General features: G+C 45.6%; 1 protein-coding gene across 1 annotated transcript; it reads left to right on the top strand.

The window, feature by feature from the left end:
- The first annotated feature begins 1,687 nt into the window (after positions 1–1,687).
- On the top strand, positions 1,688–5,778 carry twist2. The gene is made up of 2 exons (XM_056289666.1): positions 1,688–2,414; positions 5,061–5,778. Exon 1 carries the CDS (start codon positions 1,888–1,890, stop codon positions 2,371–2,373), a length of 486 nt encoding a protein of 161 aa, XP_056145641.1. The 5' UTR covers positions 1,688–1,887; the 3' UTR covers positions 2,374–2,414; positions 5,061–5,778.
- The last annotated feature ends 9,377 nt before the right edge of the window (positions 5,779–15,155 follow it).

Genomic DNA, 15,155 nt, shown 5'->3' with positions numbered 1-15,155 from the left:
CAAAACTTGACCAGGCTTTGACCTCTGCTGAGAAATGCCAGGGTCTGAATTTAAAGTGCTGGCATTGAGTAAAAGGAGTATGACAGTCACCATTACCGCTGGAATCCAGAACACAGCCCAGAGCAGGTTCTGATGGGCCAACAGGCAGCATTGGCTTCTATGCAAAAGCCAGGATATGTCCCAATCCGAAGTGAGTATGCATGGTTCAAACAGTGTTGTGCAACTTTGAGAATACGCCAGTTCTCCTTAATTCGGAATGTCGAGAGATACTTGGTTCCACCCCATTTGTGTTGACTAGACTCTTCAGATGTAGCACATATGAGCTGATCATTTCAGATCTTAAAAAAAATGTGCAGGTTGTTTTCAAATACTCCCGTTGAACTAAACTAAACCAACCTCACCTTCACCATGTTATACATTGCAAGTCAGCAAAAACTGATGAAACTTTAGTTAGACCAACAATTCAAGCTCGCCCCCCCCCCCAATCTAAATCTGTGCCAGGGAATATTTTATTAACAGGGGTTAAGATATAGATGGACGTTGTGGGCGCTTTATTGGCTGTAGCCTTCCAGATACAGCGATACGGGCCCACCGAAAAAAAAGCTCGAAAGGTCGGACAGCTGATTGGGACGGCACTGTGACTGTGGGCAATATCGGTCTGCTAATAAGAGCCACCTGTGCAGCAGCATGCGAGTGGAAAACATGACGTCACAGATCAAGACGTGGACTGTTGACAAAACGCGCGGAGTCCGTCCACTGGAGATGTCCCAGAAACCGGATAGCGACTTGGTTTGTTTAAGCCTCCTTCCTGTTTGAGTTCCCCATTATAACAACTGTGAGAGCGCACCGACTTTTGATTCGATTAGGATCTGGTGTAAAATGTCCATCTCTGCCTTCCCAGCTTTACTAAATAAACCTGTGCGCGACCCCCCCCGTGCGCGTGCGTGCGTACGCGACACCTTTGGTAAGGCACGTGATGTCTGCGTTATTTATAACGTACGATAAGTATGTGCCTGAAATTCCCCCAAAAAATGTGAGATGTTTGACCATATTACAAAACACTCATATCAGAGTATTATGATTACTCTACCTTGTGTTTGTCACTGAGAAACTAGAATGGCCTTGAGGAACAAGACTTCTGGCAGATTTCTTTCAAGAAAAAAAAATAATTTCGTCCATTCATAGAGAAATTGTGAATATATAAATAAATCATGTCTCATATTTTTTACTCGTAATCTCTCATTAGACCTTTTTGGTTTAATATGACCGTATAGCCTAACTATAAACCTATTTAAAACATGAGCTGGCCTGCAATGAGAACATATTTCATGATGGAGATTGGTCTTAAATAAAATAAAATAAAATAAAACAACTGACCAGTGATTCTATGTATTTGCCACTGCATTAGAAAAATAGAAAATAAACGCTTTCATTCGTGTCCCGATAAGCAGCCAACATGAAGTGTAACCCAAGACTGGTCCCTCCTGTTTATTAGCCGACCAATCAGAGACCGATACTGGCTCCCCCTCCACTCACACAACTATTTAGCATCCGAAACTGGGATAAAGTTTCTAAAAAAATTGAGAGAAAACTTCCTGCGAGAGAAGAGCCGCGTGCCAACCGTCAGTTCAAACCGTACTCTGTCTTATCCGAGGCGCAGCTTGAGGCGTAGAGAGAGAGAGAGAGAGAGAGAGAGAGAGAGTGGGGGGGAGAGAGAGAGAGTGGGGGAGAGAGAGAGAGAGGGAGAGAGCATCTTCAGAAAAAACCCAAACCAAACATCTTACTCCTTGTGCTGTTCGGATATACACACAAATATATCTTGTAACCACGGCTTCAAAAGTGGACAACGTTTTCTCCCCTCTATCCCTGCATTTCTTCAAGAAAGAAATGGAAGAGGGCTCCAGTTCTCCCGTCTCCCCAGTGGATAGTCTGGTGACCAGCGAGGAGGAGCTGGACAGACAGCAGAAGCGCTTCGGCAGGAAAAGGAGACACAGTAAGAAGTCGAGCGAGGACAGCAGTCCCGGTCCGGTGAAACGGGCCAAGAAGCCCAGTCCCAGCAGCACGCAGTCGTACGAGGAGCTGCAGAACCAGCGGGTACTGGCCAACGTCCGGGAGAGGCAAAGGACTCAGTCGCTGAACGAAGCCTTCGCGTCTTTGCGCAAAATCATCCCCACGCTACCGTCGGATAAACTCAGCAAGATACAGACACTGAAGTTGGCCTCCAGATACATTGACTTTCTCTATCAGGTGCTGCAGAGCGACGAGATGGACAACAAGATGTCCAGCTGCAGTTACGTCGCGCACGAGAGACTCAGTTACGCCTTCTCCGTGTGGAGGATGGAGGGTGCGTGGTCGATGTCAGCATCTCATTAGCACCCCGTGATGCTGAGCCCGCCACTCTGAATGCCAAAGCGGTAGGTGTTTCAGCCACTGACCTGCTCGTCATGTGTAGAATGACTTGGTTCTCGTTAGCGTTGTTCGCGGCCGTAATTTCGTCAGTCGTTGTTGTTGTTGTTGTTGTTGTCTTACGTATCAGAAATCCCCTCATTCGTCGCTACAAGGATGCCTGCTGGTTATCTGCGCTGCAACACACAGCAGCTTTCCTGTAGGACAATGCACAGGCTGCATGGCAAGGACATCTCATATGATGCAAAAACAGTGCACCGACGGTCAATACACTACACAACGGGGGAAATATAATGCAGCATATGGGCGATATACAGTGGTTGGGACCTAGTAGATGTGAGGAAACTGCACACTGTTGCAGCTAGAAAAGCGCTGTATAAAAGCAATCCATCCATCTCTCCCTCCATGCAGCGTGTAATGTTACCGTATAGAAGATTCCACTATTCACGTTTGAATATCACAGTGCAGCTACATATAAATATAACGAGAATGGAATTTGCAACAGCGCTGTAAATTAACGTCGATTACTTCAGGCTTTATTTGACCCTGTATTTTGAAAGCATAATTTAGTAGAAATAACAGCAGGTCCTACATATGGTTATGCATCACGCCACGGCTGCTCGTAGAATTAAAACGAAATGCAATGAGGATTTAATTCTGATAAATCGTGCTAACGCTGTTTTCCACGTCAGAGTTAGGCAGATCGTTAGGGGTGTGGTGAGATTTCACACCGAGAAGGCCTCAGCATCTTGCTAACGTTTCACCCCGGGTCTCCCCGCATGCGCTGACCCAGCGCTTCACCTGCAGCCCATCTTTTCGCCGTCTTACAGGGGAAAAGAGAAGCGGAAATCTTGTTTTTTTTCTTTTTCTGGTTTGTTCTTTTTTTTGGGGGGGGGTCAAGGAAAAGGAAAAAGAACCCTTGACGAATATGAATACGGTTTCAAGTGGAGGGGGGAGGGCAGACTGACTGAAATACTGAAAGTTATGGGCGCCTGACAGCTCGAAAACACATTAAAGCTGAGAGATGTGAGTCTTTAGCAGTAGTGCTGATACTTTCGCGCTTTACAAACAAAGCGGGGGCGAGAAAGTGGTCAGCCCACACCGAAGCGCCATCATGGGGAAACTGATATCCGCAACGGAGCGCTGTCCTCTGTGGACACCGCAGCAGTGGACGGCAGATCGGCTCGAGACGAGTTCCCGCTGGCGCGAACGCACTCCGACACGAGGCCTCAGTGGGACCAGTAAGAAGCGCCAAGTCAGCAAGTGTCGCGGTGTTTCTGCATGTTCGTTCATCTTTTTTTCGAGAGCCTTCGGAATAATTTGGCGCAATTGACCCAAAGCTGTTAAGACCTAACACACACGACTCAAAGTCTGACGGCGACATTCTTGGGAGTTGTGATTTTTTTTGTTCTTTTTTACGTGTAATGTGAGCCGCACAGTATACAGAGCACATCTTTACAGCGCTTATCTGGTCTACCCTCAACCCTCAACGGTTTCCTCTGGCAGAGTCAGCGGAGACCCTAGCTGACACTCCAGCCGCGCAGTAACCAGACCAGGCTGTGTTCGGGCCCAGCGGACCCCCCCCCATGTCACACGCAGCACGTGCGGCTCTGTTGTCTTATAAACTCGTGTTTGTGGCAAGAGGCTCGGAATAAACTTTATTATAATGACTCATGTGATCACAGGGAATCGGAAGGTACCCCCTTTTCCCAAGATCTACCGGGCTCATTTATGCTGTCACTGAACCTGAATGGGAAATAAATTCCTTAACGTTTATAAACTTTAACAACCTGGAAAACTGGCAGGAAATCCTCTAAGTCCATGACATATATCACCTCTTATAAAAACTATTCATATCAGAGACACCATTTCTATGAGAAAACTAGGGGATAATAGCAACTGTATGGGTCTAAAATCTTGAATTATATGTATACAAACCATATACACACACACACACACACACACACACACATACACACATATATATACATTATATATATATATATATATGTATATATTAGAAATATATTCATATAGAGTTCCTTCTTTGTATATGCCTCATATATTTTCCCAAAACAATGTTTCAAGAGCTGAGAAAAAAAAGTATTGTGTGGTCAAAATCTGTTGTTTGACTATTGTAATTCATACTTGTCTGCACGCATGTCATCTGACAATATTTCTATATTCGCATTAATATTTAGGAAGGTGTGTCGACACTGATGGGCAGGGCATGAAGAATCTGTAATCATACGATAAATCACATTTGATGCTAATTAAATGAATCTACATTGGGCTGTGTTGCTGAGGGAAAAGGCATGTTGACAGCCTGTTGGACTGTGTTATCTGTCATCTATGGAGACCAAGAAGCTTTTAACTGTGTAATGAGACAGTTCATAGGGTGATTATAAACAATCATAAGTCAGAGGAGCTGCTCATGCAACATGAAATCCCTGTCCGGCTGCAGTGGCCATGTGGTCTCACTTAGTGGCTAATAATTGATTCATTAATGACTTCCCATAGGCTGAGGAAGCCAGACAGATTTTTTTTTTTTTGCAAACAAAATGTGCCACTGCCACCCCAAAGAACAGAGCCTGGACATGAAGTGACAGCCTGTGTAGTTTACTGACACTTTTCTCTTCTCTTCCTTTTTACAGACTGTTTACCAAAGTACGAAGACTAAAGGAAAAGTAAAGGAAGAGTAAAGGAAGAGTAAAGGAAGCATAAAGGAAGAGTAAAGGAAGAGTAAAGGAAGAGTAAAAGAAGAGTAAAGGAAGAGTAAAGGAGTTATTGGAGAACCCACGAACCTCAGAGGCATGGCCAACAGACGTAATGTGACACACAGCTACAGACACTTGGAGGGGTTGTTGTGTTGTTGTTGTTGTGTTGTTGTCAGTGTAGTTACATGCTGAGCGACACATTGGGACTGTGTGTGTGTGTGTGTGTGTGTGTGTGTGTGTGTGTGTGTGTGTGTGTGTGTGTGTGTGTGTGTGACGGAGGAGAGAGATGTCCCTGTCATCACCATCACTCCATCAGGACAGAGGGGACTAATGCTCCGCATCACCACAGCAAACACATCCTTTATCCTCCCACCAGATTATATTTTTGTTTGTTTTCAAAGACTTCTAAGAAAAAAATATTATATATATATAGATATATAAATGAACCCGTATTGTACATACCTGTGTAAGTAGGCTCATTAGTTTGTAAAAGGGACCAATGCAATTTAGAGGTATTACGTTGTTGAAATACGCTGCATGGAAATTTATCACGACTTTCTTTTGGCAAATTCGACTCAACACTCCGTCCAGTGTACATTTTGCTTATTTATTAAAACACGTATTTTTTTTGAACGGGATGCATTTGAGGTCTTGATTCATGTTCCGACAGACTAAACACGGGCGAGCAGACTTTGACGTCTGATGTGAATAAATTACAAAACACCACGACACAGTCCGGCCTGAATAAAGTGAGTCAAACCCTGCACCCTCCGGTCAGTCTCCTTCCCCCACACCACAACATACATATCACATAGCTCACATGGAATAGATGTAAAACACTCATTGATATATGAAATATATGTGAGAAGTTTTTTGTTGTTGTTTTTTTTTAAGGCCCATTCAGACGTGCCTATTATGGTAAATGGGCTTGCCTTCCCCTGATGGTTTCTAGATTAGGGAAAACAAACACTGTTTTCATTGCTGGGTGTGAGACCCCCCCTACCCCCTTCCCCCCCTCCGCCCTCCCCCTCCTCCTCTTGTTGTGGAAAGAAAACGCCGACTTAAACCGGCCATAAAAAAATACAGCTTCATTAACAGTGGGGGGAAATTCGAGCCAGTTTGAAAAGCAGGCGTATATAAAATGCCTGTCCTCTTAAATAAGGACTAATCATTTCAGATGGAATAGCCTTGGGGGAACCCGGCTCTTTTACGAGCAGGGCAGCCCCAGCAGCCACAGATAAGGACAATAACTCTCGGCCTTGCCTTTTAAAAGCCGGACTCTAACTAGACATCTTTAAATCGTCCTTTAAATCTCCATTACACAGTTTGCATGTTGTTTTCCCAGACGTGGTTAGATGCAATCTAAACAGTGAAAGGCCTCCATTGTTATCTTTAGGCCTGCAGTGCAGGTTCACATTGGTTGTAGACTATTATGCTTGTTAGCAAATTATGCCTTTGGTCTATCTACTGACTAGGCTTCTATATAGTCGATACAAAAAAAAACTCAGCACAACAAATAGGGTACTCAGTTGTAGAGTGGTGCACACGTCGGCTGTAAGACTCACATGAAAAAAAACGTATGAAAGAGGTTTGCAAAACACTTTGGCCTTTTTTCCTGTTTCACCTTCTGCAGTAGCTCTTGATTATTGCAGCCACGATCAGCATTTATTTCCCACCTGCCTGGCTTTCTCAAGATGAGCGCTCGTTACCCCCCCCCCTTTTTTTTCTTCTAAATATCTAGAATTGTGTTTGAAAGGAAACACCTGCAACCAAAGGCAATATCCCTCACCTGGATGGGAGGATGCTGCGCTGCTGGGGAGGCTGTGCAGACCTGCTGTGTTGCTGATGCCTCTCTGATGCAGGCTGGCCTGACACGCACTTCAAATGTGCACGAGCTTCTGCAAACTGTGCACGAACTAATGCAAAACAAGCCCGCGCTCTCTCTCTCTCTCTCTCTTTCTCACACACACACACACACACACACACACGCACACACACACACACACACACACACACACACACACACACACACACACACACACACACACACACACACACACACGCCGTGGGTCATTTTCAAAGCGAATGATTTATCTGGTGAATTGTCTCTCAGCACCCGAGAAGGGCGCACGGCATGGCGATCTCTGTGACCAATTCCGGTCATACTGGTCCCAGAACGCGAAGGACCCTCCCGCATGCATTAAACACAACGAAACAACGCAAAGGCGTCGGGTGTAAGCGCCAGCGGAAGGCCTGTGCAGCGAACGGGTTCGTTTGTGTTAGCGTATCATCTGCACGCCCTATCTATACGGGATGTAGTCCGGCGCGGGCTCGTTTGCGTTTTGCATGCGCAGAGAGCGAGAGGAGGCCGCAGGGGTTTATCCGCCTCGTAAAGGAGGAAACCTCCTTCGTGTTTCGCCACATCTCTGCTTCGTGCGGGCTCGGACACACACAGAAAAAGGCCCGTCTCGGTTTAGTGTCACCGTGGCTGGATCGCGGAGGCGTTTAACGATCCCCGAGCCGACAACCTTAAACTAAAAATCAAGGACAAATCTGGGCGATTTGTTCACCTTAAAATATCCACCGAAACGACAGGTCCCGATGTCGGCCTGGTGGTCTCGGACGGAGTCGGAACCCCCACCCCCACCCCCTTCCCCCCATAGGAGCCCGCTTGATAACGGCTCATTATCCGGCGCGCTCCCCAGATGTTTCCCGTAAAATCAGACGGAAAAGCTACAAAAGTTTAATTTGCAGTAAAAAAAAAAAGAAGGGGGAGGAGGAGGAGAGGGGGGGGGTAAAGTAAAAGCTTTTACGCCTCAAACAGAAATTTCGTGTTCGCCTGGTTCACTTAAAAGCTCCAAGGTTAGCCTTCCATTTTGGGGGCTGGTGTCGGCGTGGCTGAACGATTCTCTTTTTTTTTCTCTTTTTCTTTTCGTTTTTTTGGCAAAGACGAAAGTCAGCTGTGCCGATCATCACACAGAGCGCCGAGGCTGAGCCACAAGCTCGAAGCCTGCTGAAGTACTGATTTGAAGTGTGTGTGTGTGTGTGTGTGTGTGTGTGTCGGAGTGTCAGAGGACCACTACGATATAAACCTGCATGACCACTGCGGCCTGCTGTGGCTTTGACAGATGGATTAGTGGCATCCTCTTACCTGTTTCACTGGCACCCCTGAAACGGATAAAAAGAGGCAACAGTGTTATTGTAAGGTTTCAGTACAGATCAGCATTGGCACAAGTCTTTTAAAAATATGTCTGCTGTTGTCCATGCACATGTTTTCACTGGATGAATCAACTTTTTGCCTGAGAATGGAAGAGCTGATTTTTTTCTAAAAAAAAAAAAAGCTTCCAATTTTGAGGGAGAGGTTTTTCATTTGTAAAAATATACAGGACACTGTCAAGTATGCCACTCTGTTTTCCAATAAGACTGAAAAAATGGTGAAAATGTTCACTTGCACCTGCTGCACACAAGCCGTCGTCCTGGCCAGCAGCCACAGTCCCATTTTTTCCAACCTCCACATGGTTATTGTCTATATTTAAGTAGACGCTGATTAGGAGTAGTAACGTGAACGTCATCTGAAACGACAACATCTCTGACACTGCATATCATGCTGAAACAGATGCTGATTATTTTCCCGGACCACAAAGTTTATCAAACCTTGCAGACATTTTCGTATGTAGAATTTTACACGAGGTTTCTCAGGGAATTCCCCGTAAGAGCCTGAAAGTCTTCATTTGCCATGTGAACTTGGATTTGTCAGGTTGGAGTGGGTGCAGGTCCATATTAACATGTTGTGTTATTTCTTGCACATGGCCACGGGAACAGCTGGACCTCACATAAAGTGCAAAGAGAGAAGATACACAGCAGACAGCACAGGAATCTGGCAGAGACCCTCGGCTGTCACGAGTCTCTGGCTCCGGCCTTTTCCCTCCACTCTTCCCCTTATTTTCTTCCATCCATCAATAACCAGGGTCTCTAAGACTTTGATCCCTTTACAGAGGGGCTCCTCGACATTAGCATCAGGCCTGCAGGTTGGCAGTTTTATCCTTTTATTTCTCTATTTTCTCTCTCCACAAAGAGCGGTGCAGTGGGTTAGTGGTTTGAGGTGCTGCGCCACGGTGAAGGGTCCCTGTAGTTCCTGTGGGTTTCAACAGTCCACCAGTATGAATGGTGTGTGAATGATCACGCGGGTGGGCCTTGGTTGATGGCCAGGTAATCTGTCCAGGTCATCTGTCCTGCCTTTGCCCAAAATGCCCCACTTAACCCAGACTTAGATTAAGCAGGTATGGATGATGAATAAATAAATGTTATCGGATTTAGCCAAGGCAGGGTTTGTCGTTATTAGCAACAACCTGCTTCTCATTCGTACGGCAAGGTTGGACACATTCACACTTAGCTGGCCCATCTAAACACACTCGGCCTCTGTCAGCCCCTGAGCCGACCTAGCCAACCCCTGCAGGGGCTGCTGCTGAGGGAAGGGGGGGGGCATGGGTCACCCGCTGTCCCTGACCACATTAGGCCCTCTGGGAATTAAAACTAAGAAGCTTCCTGTCGCTAGGCCTCCACCAACCCCGCACCTGGTCCCACACCTGGAGAGGGTCCATTTGATGTGGGAGTGAGGGTTTACCCCCCCCCCCCAACAGCCCCCCTCCCACCACCGCCACTACCATTGCAGACAACCTCTGATGGATCCACATTGTTCCAGGGAGGTCAGCAGCCCACCGGGAACACAGCAGATGACTTGGACTTTGCCAAAATCAATAACCTCCACTCCCACATCCAATCAAATGAAATGTGACACCCAATATTCTTGACGGCCTCGGTTGTTTGGTTGTTTTGCCTTCCGCGAGTGTTGTGTGGAGAAGTTTGGCTCTCATGAGATCTGATGTTTTGCTTTGATTAGTGGCAGCTGGAAGACTGTCGTGGTTACTGGGAAAGACGGAGGAAAAGTCACCGATTCAAAGGGGTGAAGCGATGTAGCAAAAACAAAGCAGAACTATCAAATGTACTTTATGAAAACATGACAACGTGTGAACTGTTTTGTGTAAGCTCGACTCCTACACTCCTGTTACAGCCGTGATCATTATGGCAAGCACCCAACTGAACAAGCAATAATACAACAATGTACACTGTTCGTATGGGTAATGGTGCTTCTGTGACTGCATATTGCACATTTTGACACCTTGTTTCTCTTATTTTTGTATACACAGAGATACATTTGATTTCTATTGCTTATTTTTTTTCAAGCCTGTGCTGTAAATTGCCCGAGTGAGAACATTAAAGTTTTCTATCATCTATCCATCCATCCACCAATCTACTGTATCTATAAATGTATTCAGCTATTCATTGTACTGTATGTGTCATCCATCCATCCATCCATCTATCCATCTATCATCTCTCCATATAGTCTGCCATTAGTATTATCAGTCTTTGTTAATAATTGAATTTAAACGAGGGATCACCTGACATGAAAAGGTCCAACCCTTGTCTGATGTGCTCCTCTCCTCTGATGGGTGGAGAATGGTACGAATACCGCTGTAGGGCCACCCATGCAGAGAACGGACGCGCTTGTCATACTTTGAGGTACTCTGCATAAAAGTGTCCACCGAATGGCACATGTCCACTCCACCTCCATCTTCCCCTCCTCTGTCTCCTTCTATTTTCCGGTGGACTGGGGCAGCTGGGGGACTGTAACTTGACAGGGCAACAGATTAAGAGCACTACAGTGGCTGTAAAGACGGTTGTAAAAGAAGCAGTGGAAGAATGCCAGGATGGATGAGCCAGGGCAGGGAATGACCCATCGGACGCAGAGACTCACCCATGCATCCCCAGCCTGGCCTACACAGCCTGGAAGTGTATACGTGTCTCTGGTGTCTGACAGAGTGTGTGTGTGTGTGTGTGAGAGAGAGTTGGGGGAGTTGGTTTTGGAGAGCGATGTATGTAGAAGTTTGAGAATATGAGAATGTGTTCTGGAGTGCATGTTTGTACCGTATTGCTGTGTGTGTGTGTGTGTGTTTAACTTGGCTCTTTGAACACATTTATGGCACAGATTCTTCTGAGATATGTACTGTGGCCCCTTGGGTCTCATCTACACATGCACACGTGCTTTAAGTACACGGGGAGTCAACATATAGTATTGTAGAGCCTAACGCCATCGAAACTGCTTCTTTCTCCTTTTCCTCTGTTCCCTCCATCACTATCCAACTCACTTTTCACTGACCAGCCTCTTCTCACTATATCGTCCTCTTCCGGTTCTCCTCCTCCACATCCAGAAGTCGGTCACAGTTCCCGCAAAGCCGGGCCGTCCATCTTCCTCACCATAGGCAGTGAAACTTGATGCTTCTCCGGGACCCCCAACCTCGTCACCAGCCCCCCACCACTCTTCATTAGCACCGGGAAGGACCGCAGAGGTCAGCAGCGGGGTCGTGTCAGTACAGAAGACCTCGCTCTCACTTATTCTCCTTTGCTAGTTCTCTGTAGCTCTCTTCTGGGGTCTGCTAGTTTGTTTGCAGCCTTTTTTTCTGTTCTCTGCCATTCCCTCCATCACCCAGGTTCAGTCCCCCATGTGAGATATTGTCAGTTTTCTCTTTAGTGGTATTTCCTCATCTTAATATTATCAAGGTAAAAAAAAAATCATGTCTAGAAAAACGGAAGTTTTTTAAACATTTTAATCTAGATTTTGCTCAACCATTAAAGTATGAGTTCTGGTCTGAAACATTACTAAATTACTTAATTCACCCCAGCACTGACTGTAAACACTCACCTCTGACGTAGTTTGAAAAAAAGATTTTATGCAAGATTCAACGTTTCTGCACCCACAAAGTAGACATTTTGTGGTTTGCGACCCACAGATTATCCAGATTAGAACGTGTTGATGTTGATGAAAGCCCCCTAGTGGAGGCCCTTTGAAATAACAACCTCATTTACTGGACAACATTCATTGTGGGGGATTTTGTGCCAAATCAGATATATCAGGTAGTTACAGATGGATGCTGAAAATATGCACACCTACCTAGACGCTTTGATGCTGATTCATGAAAGGTGTAAGTGGCGTGGGAGTGATAGTGCATACATGTACAAGGATTGATGGATGGATGATGCTCCAGTACACAAATGATTAGAAATCCAAAATAATGACTAAAAAAAATTAGGGAACATAACATGAAAAAATACTGCAGACATCAAGGTCTAAACCCTTAGATGGCTATCAGACAGCTGAGTCTTAGCTTTCGTAGATTTTGCTATACGTCATACCAAGCCTGTGATGAGTCATTGCCTTCCCCGACTTTTAACAGCTTATGGACCCAAACATCATTAACAATACACTGAGTACCTTTATGTGCATGAACACGTTTTAGATCTTTTCTCAAACGAAAGACATTTTAATCAAACAAAGACTTTTTAGCACTTGAAAGTGTGTGTATATATACGTGTGTGTGTGTGTGTGTGTGTGTGTGTGTGTGTGTGTGTGTGTATGTGTGTGTGTGTGTGTGTGTGTGTGTGTGTGTGTGTGTGTGTGTGTGTTTCTGTTCGTGTGTCTGGGTTAGTTTTGAGGGGGATGCCGTTCACCAACTCGTATGGTAATTCGTTCCTTATGTGTTACTCCACAGGACAAAACATACAGTCTCTTTTTACTAGCTTAGCCTAGCCTGGGGGAATTGCGGTGCAAATGATGTGAGCAGAGCTAAAATTAAAACTGCACTGAGGGGGTAAATCCTTTGCTCTCCTCCCTTCCCTTGCCCCCTCCAATTTTTGATCTGGTCTCTCAGAGAGGTGATAGGTCGCCAGTATAATGTAGGCTAACACAACAGGCATAAATTGAAGCAGGGGGTTTCTTTCTGCTAGGTGTGTGCCTACAGAAGATGTGGGGGGGTTGATGTAAAAAGTGTGTCTGAAATGTAAGCTCTCAAGCCTGCTTATATGGAGGCATATGCACAAACTAAACCCTATATTGTGTTCTGTACACATGAAAGGACAGGGGAATGTATTCTGAGCATTAATCTGCAGCAAATCCTGCATCGGTGACGCCAAAACAGGTAGCCGAAGCATGGGTATCCTCACTGAACTTGGCCCTAAATGATAACACCCAAGTTCACAGTGACCAAACTCCACTGTTGTGTTTCAGACAGATCTCCAGCCACCCTGCTGTGTGTGGACTTCCTTGTGTGTCCATGCCTTTTCTCCATCAGAGGCTGCTTAGCGCTAGACTAAACACATGGCAAGACAAGCAAACGCAGCTTTTCAAATACACATAACGGATCAGAGGACTCCAGCCGGGATGGTGGAGTAATTCGGGGAAAGCAGTGTGAACGATCCACAAACCGCTTCTCGTACATTTCCACCCTTTCTAAATTCTCGCACCCTGGGCAAAATGAAGCTAAAATCACTCTCTCTGAGTTTCTCCAGGCGAAATGGCTTGTGTGAAGGTGGGCTCGCAATTGCATTTGCAGTGTTTGCTGGTGCGTGTGCAAAGTGTGAAACATTCACACATACAACCCTGCTCTGCTAAGGTCAGACCTACTTCCTGTTTCACGGCTCTGTGTGGATGTCAACGGAGGCAAGGACAGATGTTTTGCTTGTAGGGCTTCAAAATGCAAATGGAGAGTTAAGCTCCAAAATGACATCCTCTGTTTGGAAAAAAAGAGAAGGAAAAAGTGACACATTACCATACAAGAGCAAAGAATTAATAACACATTATGACAATCTTTACAAAGCTAGCCTCTACTGAAAAACCTTGGTTGACAAAATGATAAGATTAGTTGCATAAGTGTGTTATCTGTTAATACACAAACCAATGATAAACCGAAGTGATTTCTTTCATTCCTTTCGCAAGAATGTTTAAATTTCGTTGTTGTAATAAAGCTCTTCAGACAGACCTGATGTTAATGAATGACTGTGTGTCACGTGGTATAAAAGGGACTCTAATAGCTGCCTTCTGTAATTAGTTTTGCTTGTCATCCGAGCAGCTGGCCTAAGCCCCGTTGCCATTTACAGTCAGTCGAACCTGCAATTAAAAAGTGCAGTGATGAGCGCATTCTGGAGCACGAGGCTGGTTTATGAATACGGGTGGCCGGGTAATGACAGAGCGAACTGACAACGGCGGCAGGGAGATGAGCAAGGCAAGAGAGCTACCACAGACCAGAATGTCATTGTGGGGAAACGAGGGGAAAAATAGAAAGGGTTTTTTTTGTTTTGTTTTTTTTTTTGTTTTGTTTTTCCCTCCCCAGATTTCGATTCCAACGGACGTTCCATGTCTTTATTGTGGGAGCGAGGTAGCCATCTTGTGGGCTGACCCTCAGGGAAAAATAAAAATAAAAAGATTCAAGTAGCAGAGCCCCACCCTTTTTCTGACCCGAGCTTGCTGAAAGGTCACGGAGGTTGTGTGTCTCTATGGAGCAGGGATGATGAGCGTGTTGATGGCCATGATGAGCTGGAGGTGAGATGGTCTGTGTGCCCCGAGACGCTGGGGGACCCTAAGGAGGGTACATTCCTTGCTTTTTATGTCACCTTTTTTGACTTTTGGGAGCCCTCAGAGACCTATTCACCATCTGCAAGACAGTAAATATTGTCCCTCACGTCTCCGTTTACCCTTTTCCTCTCGAGGAACCAGAGATGTGGTCCTGTTCGTTTGCCTTTTCCAACACGGCGTTTCAAACCTCCCTGATTTATGACGTTTCTAAACCACCCCACAAAGGCCGAAGCTGTGATATTATTTGCACCCATCTCTCTCGAAATTCAGAGCTTGACCGGGGAGCAGTGGGACATGTGTGTTTATTTGAGGGAGCTAAGGCGGGCTTGGTTGTGTTTGTGTTTGGGATGTTGTCTTAGCGTTAGTTTCACCACCCGCATGGATTCACCACTGTTTATTTGGACACTAGCGCCAACCTTTGACCCTTCCAAATGGGTGGCTAATCCTGCTCAGAGCTACTGTGTGGCCGCCCTTGTTGCCTTTCCTACAATGATGCCTCCTTCTGCATCCAAACAAGACAGTCAGTGAGAGGAACTGGCCATTATGGCTGATGTACATCATGCCTC

Source organism: Lampris incognitus, chromosome 11 (assembly GCF_029633865.1).
Source record: "Lampris incognitus isolate fLamInc1 chromosome 11, fLamInc1.hap2, whole genome shotgun sequence".
Lineage (NCBI taxonomy): Eukaryota > Metazoa > Chordata > Actinopteri > Lampriformes > Lampridae > Lampris > Lampris incognitus.
This window is presented reverse-complemented; position numbering and strand designations above follow the sequence as displayed.

Excerpts from the sequence above, each read along its gene's own strand:
- twist2 (XM_056289666.1), top strand. The coding sequence starts at position 1,888 with ATGGAAGAGGGCTCCAGTTCTCCCGTCTCCCCAGTGGATAGTCTGGTG.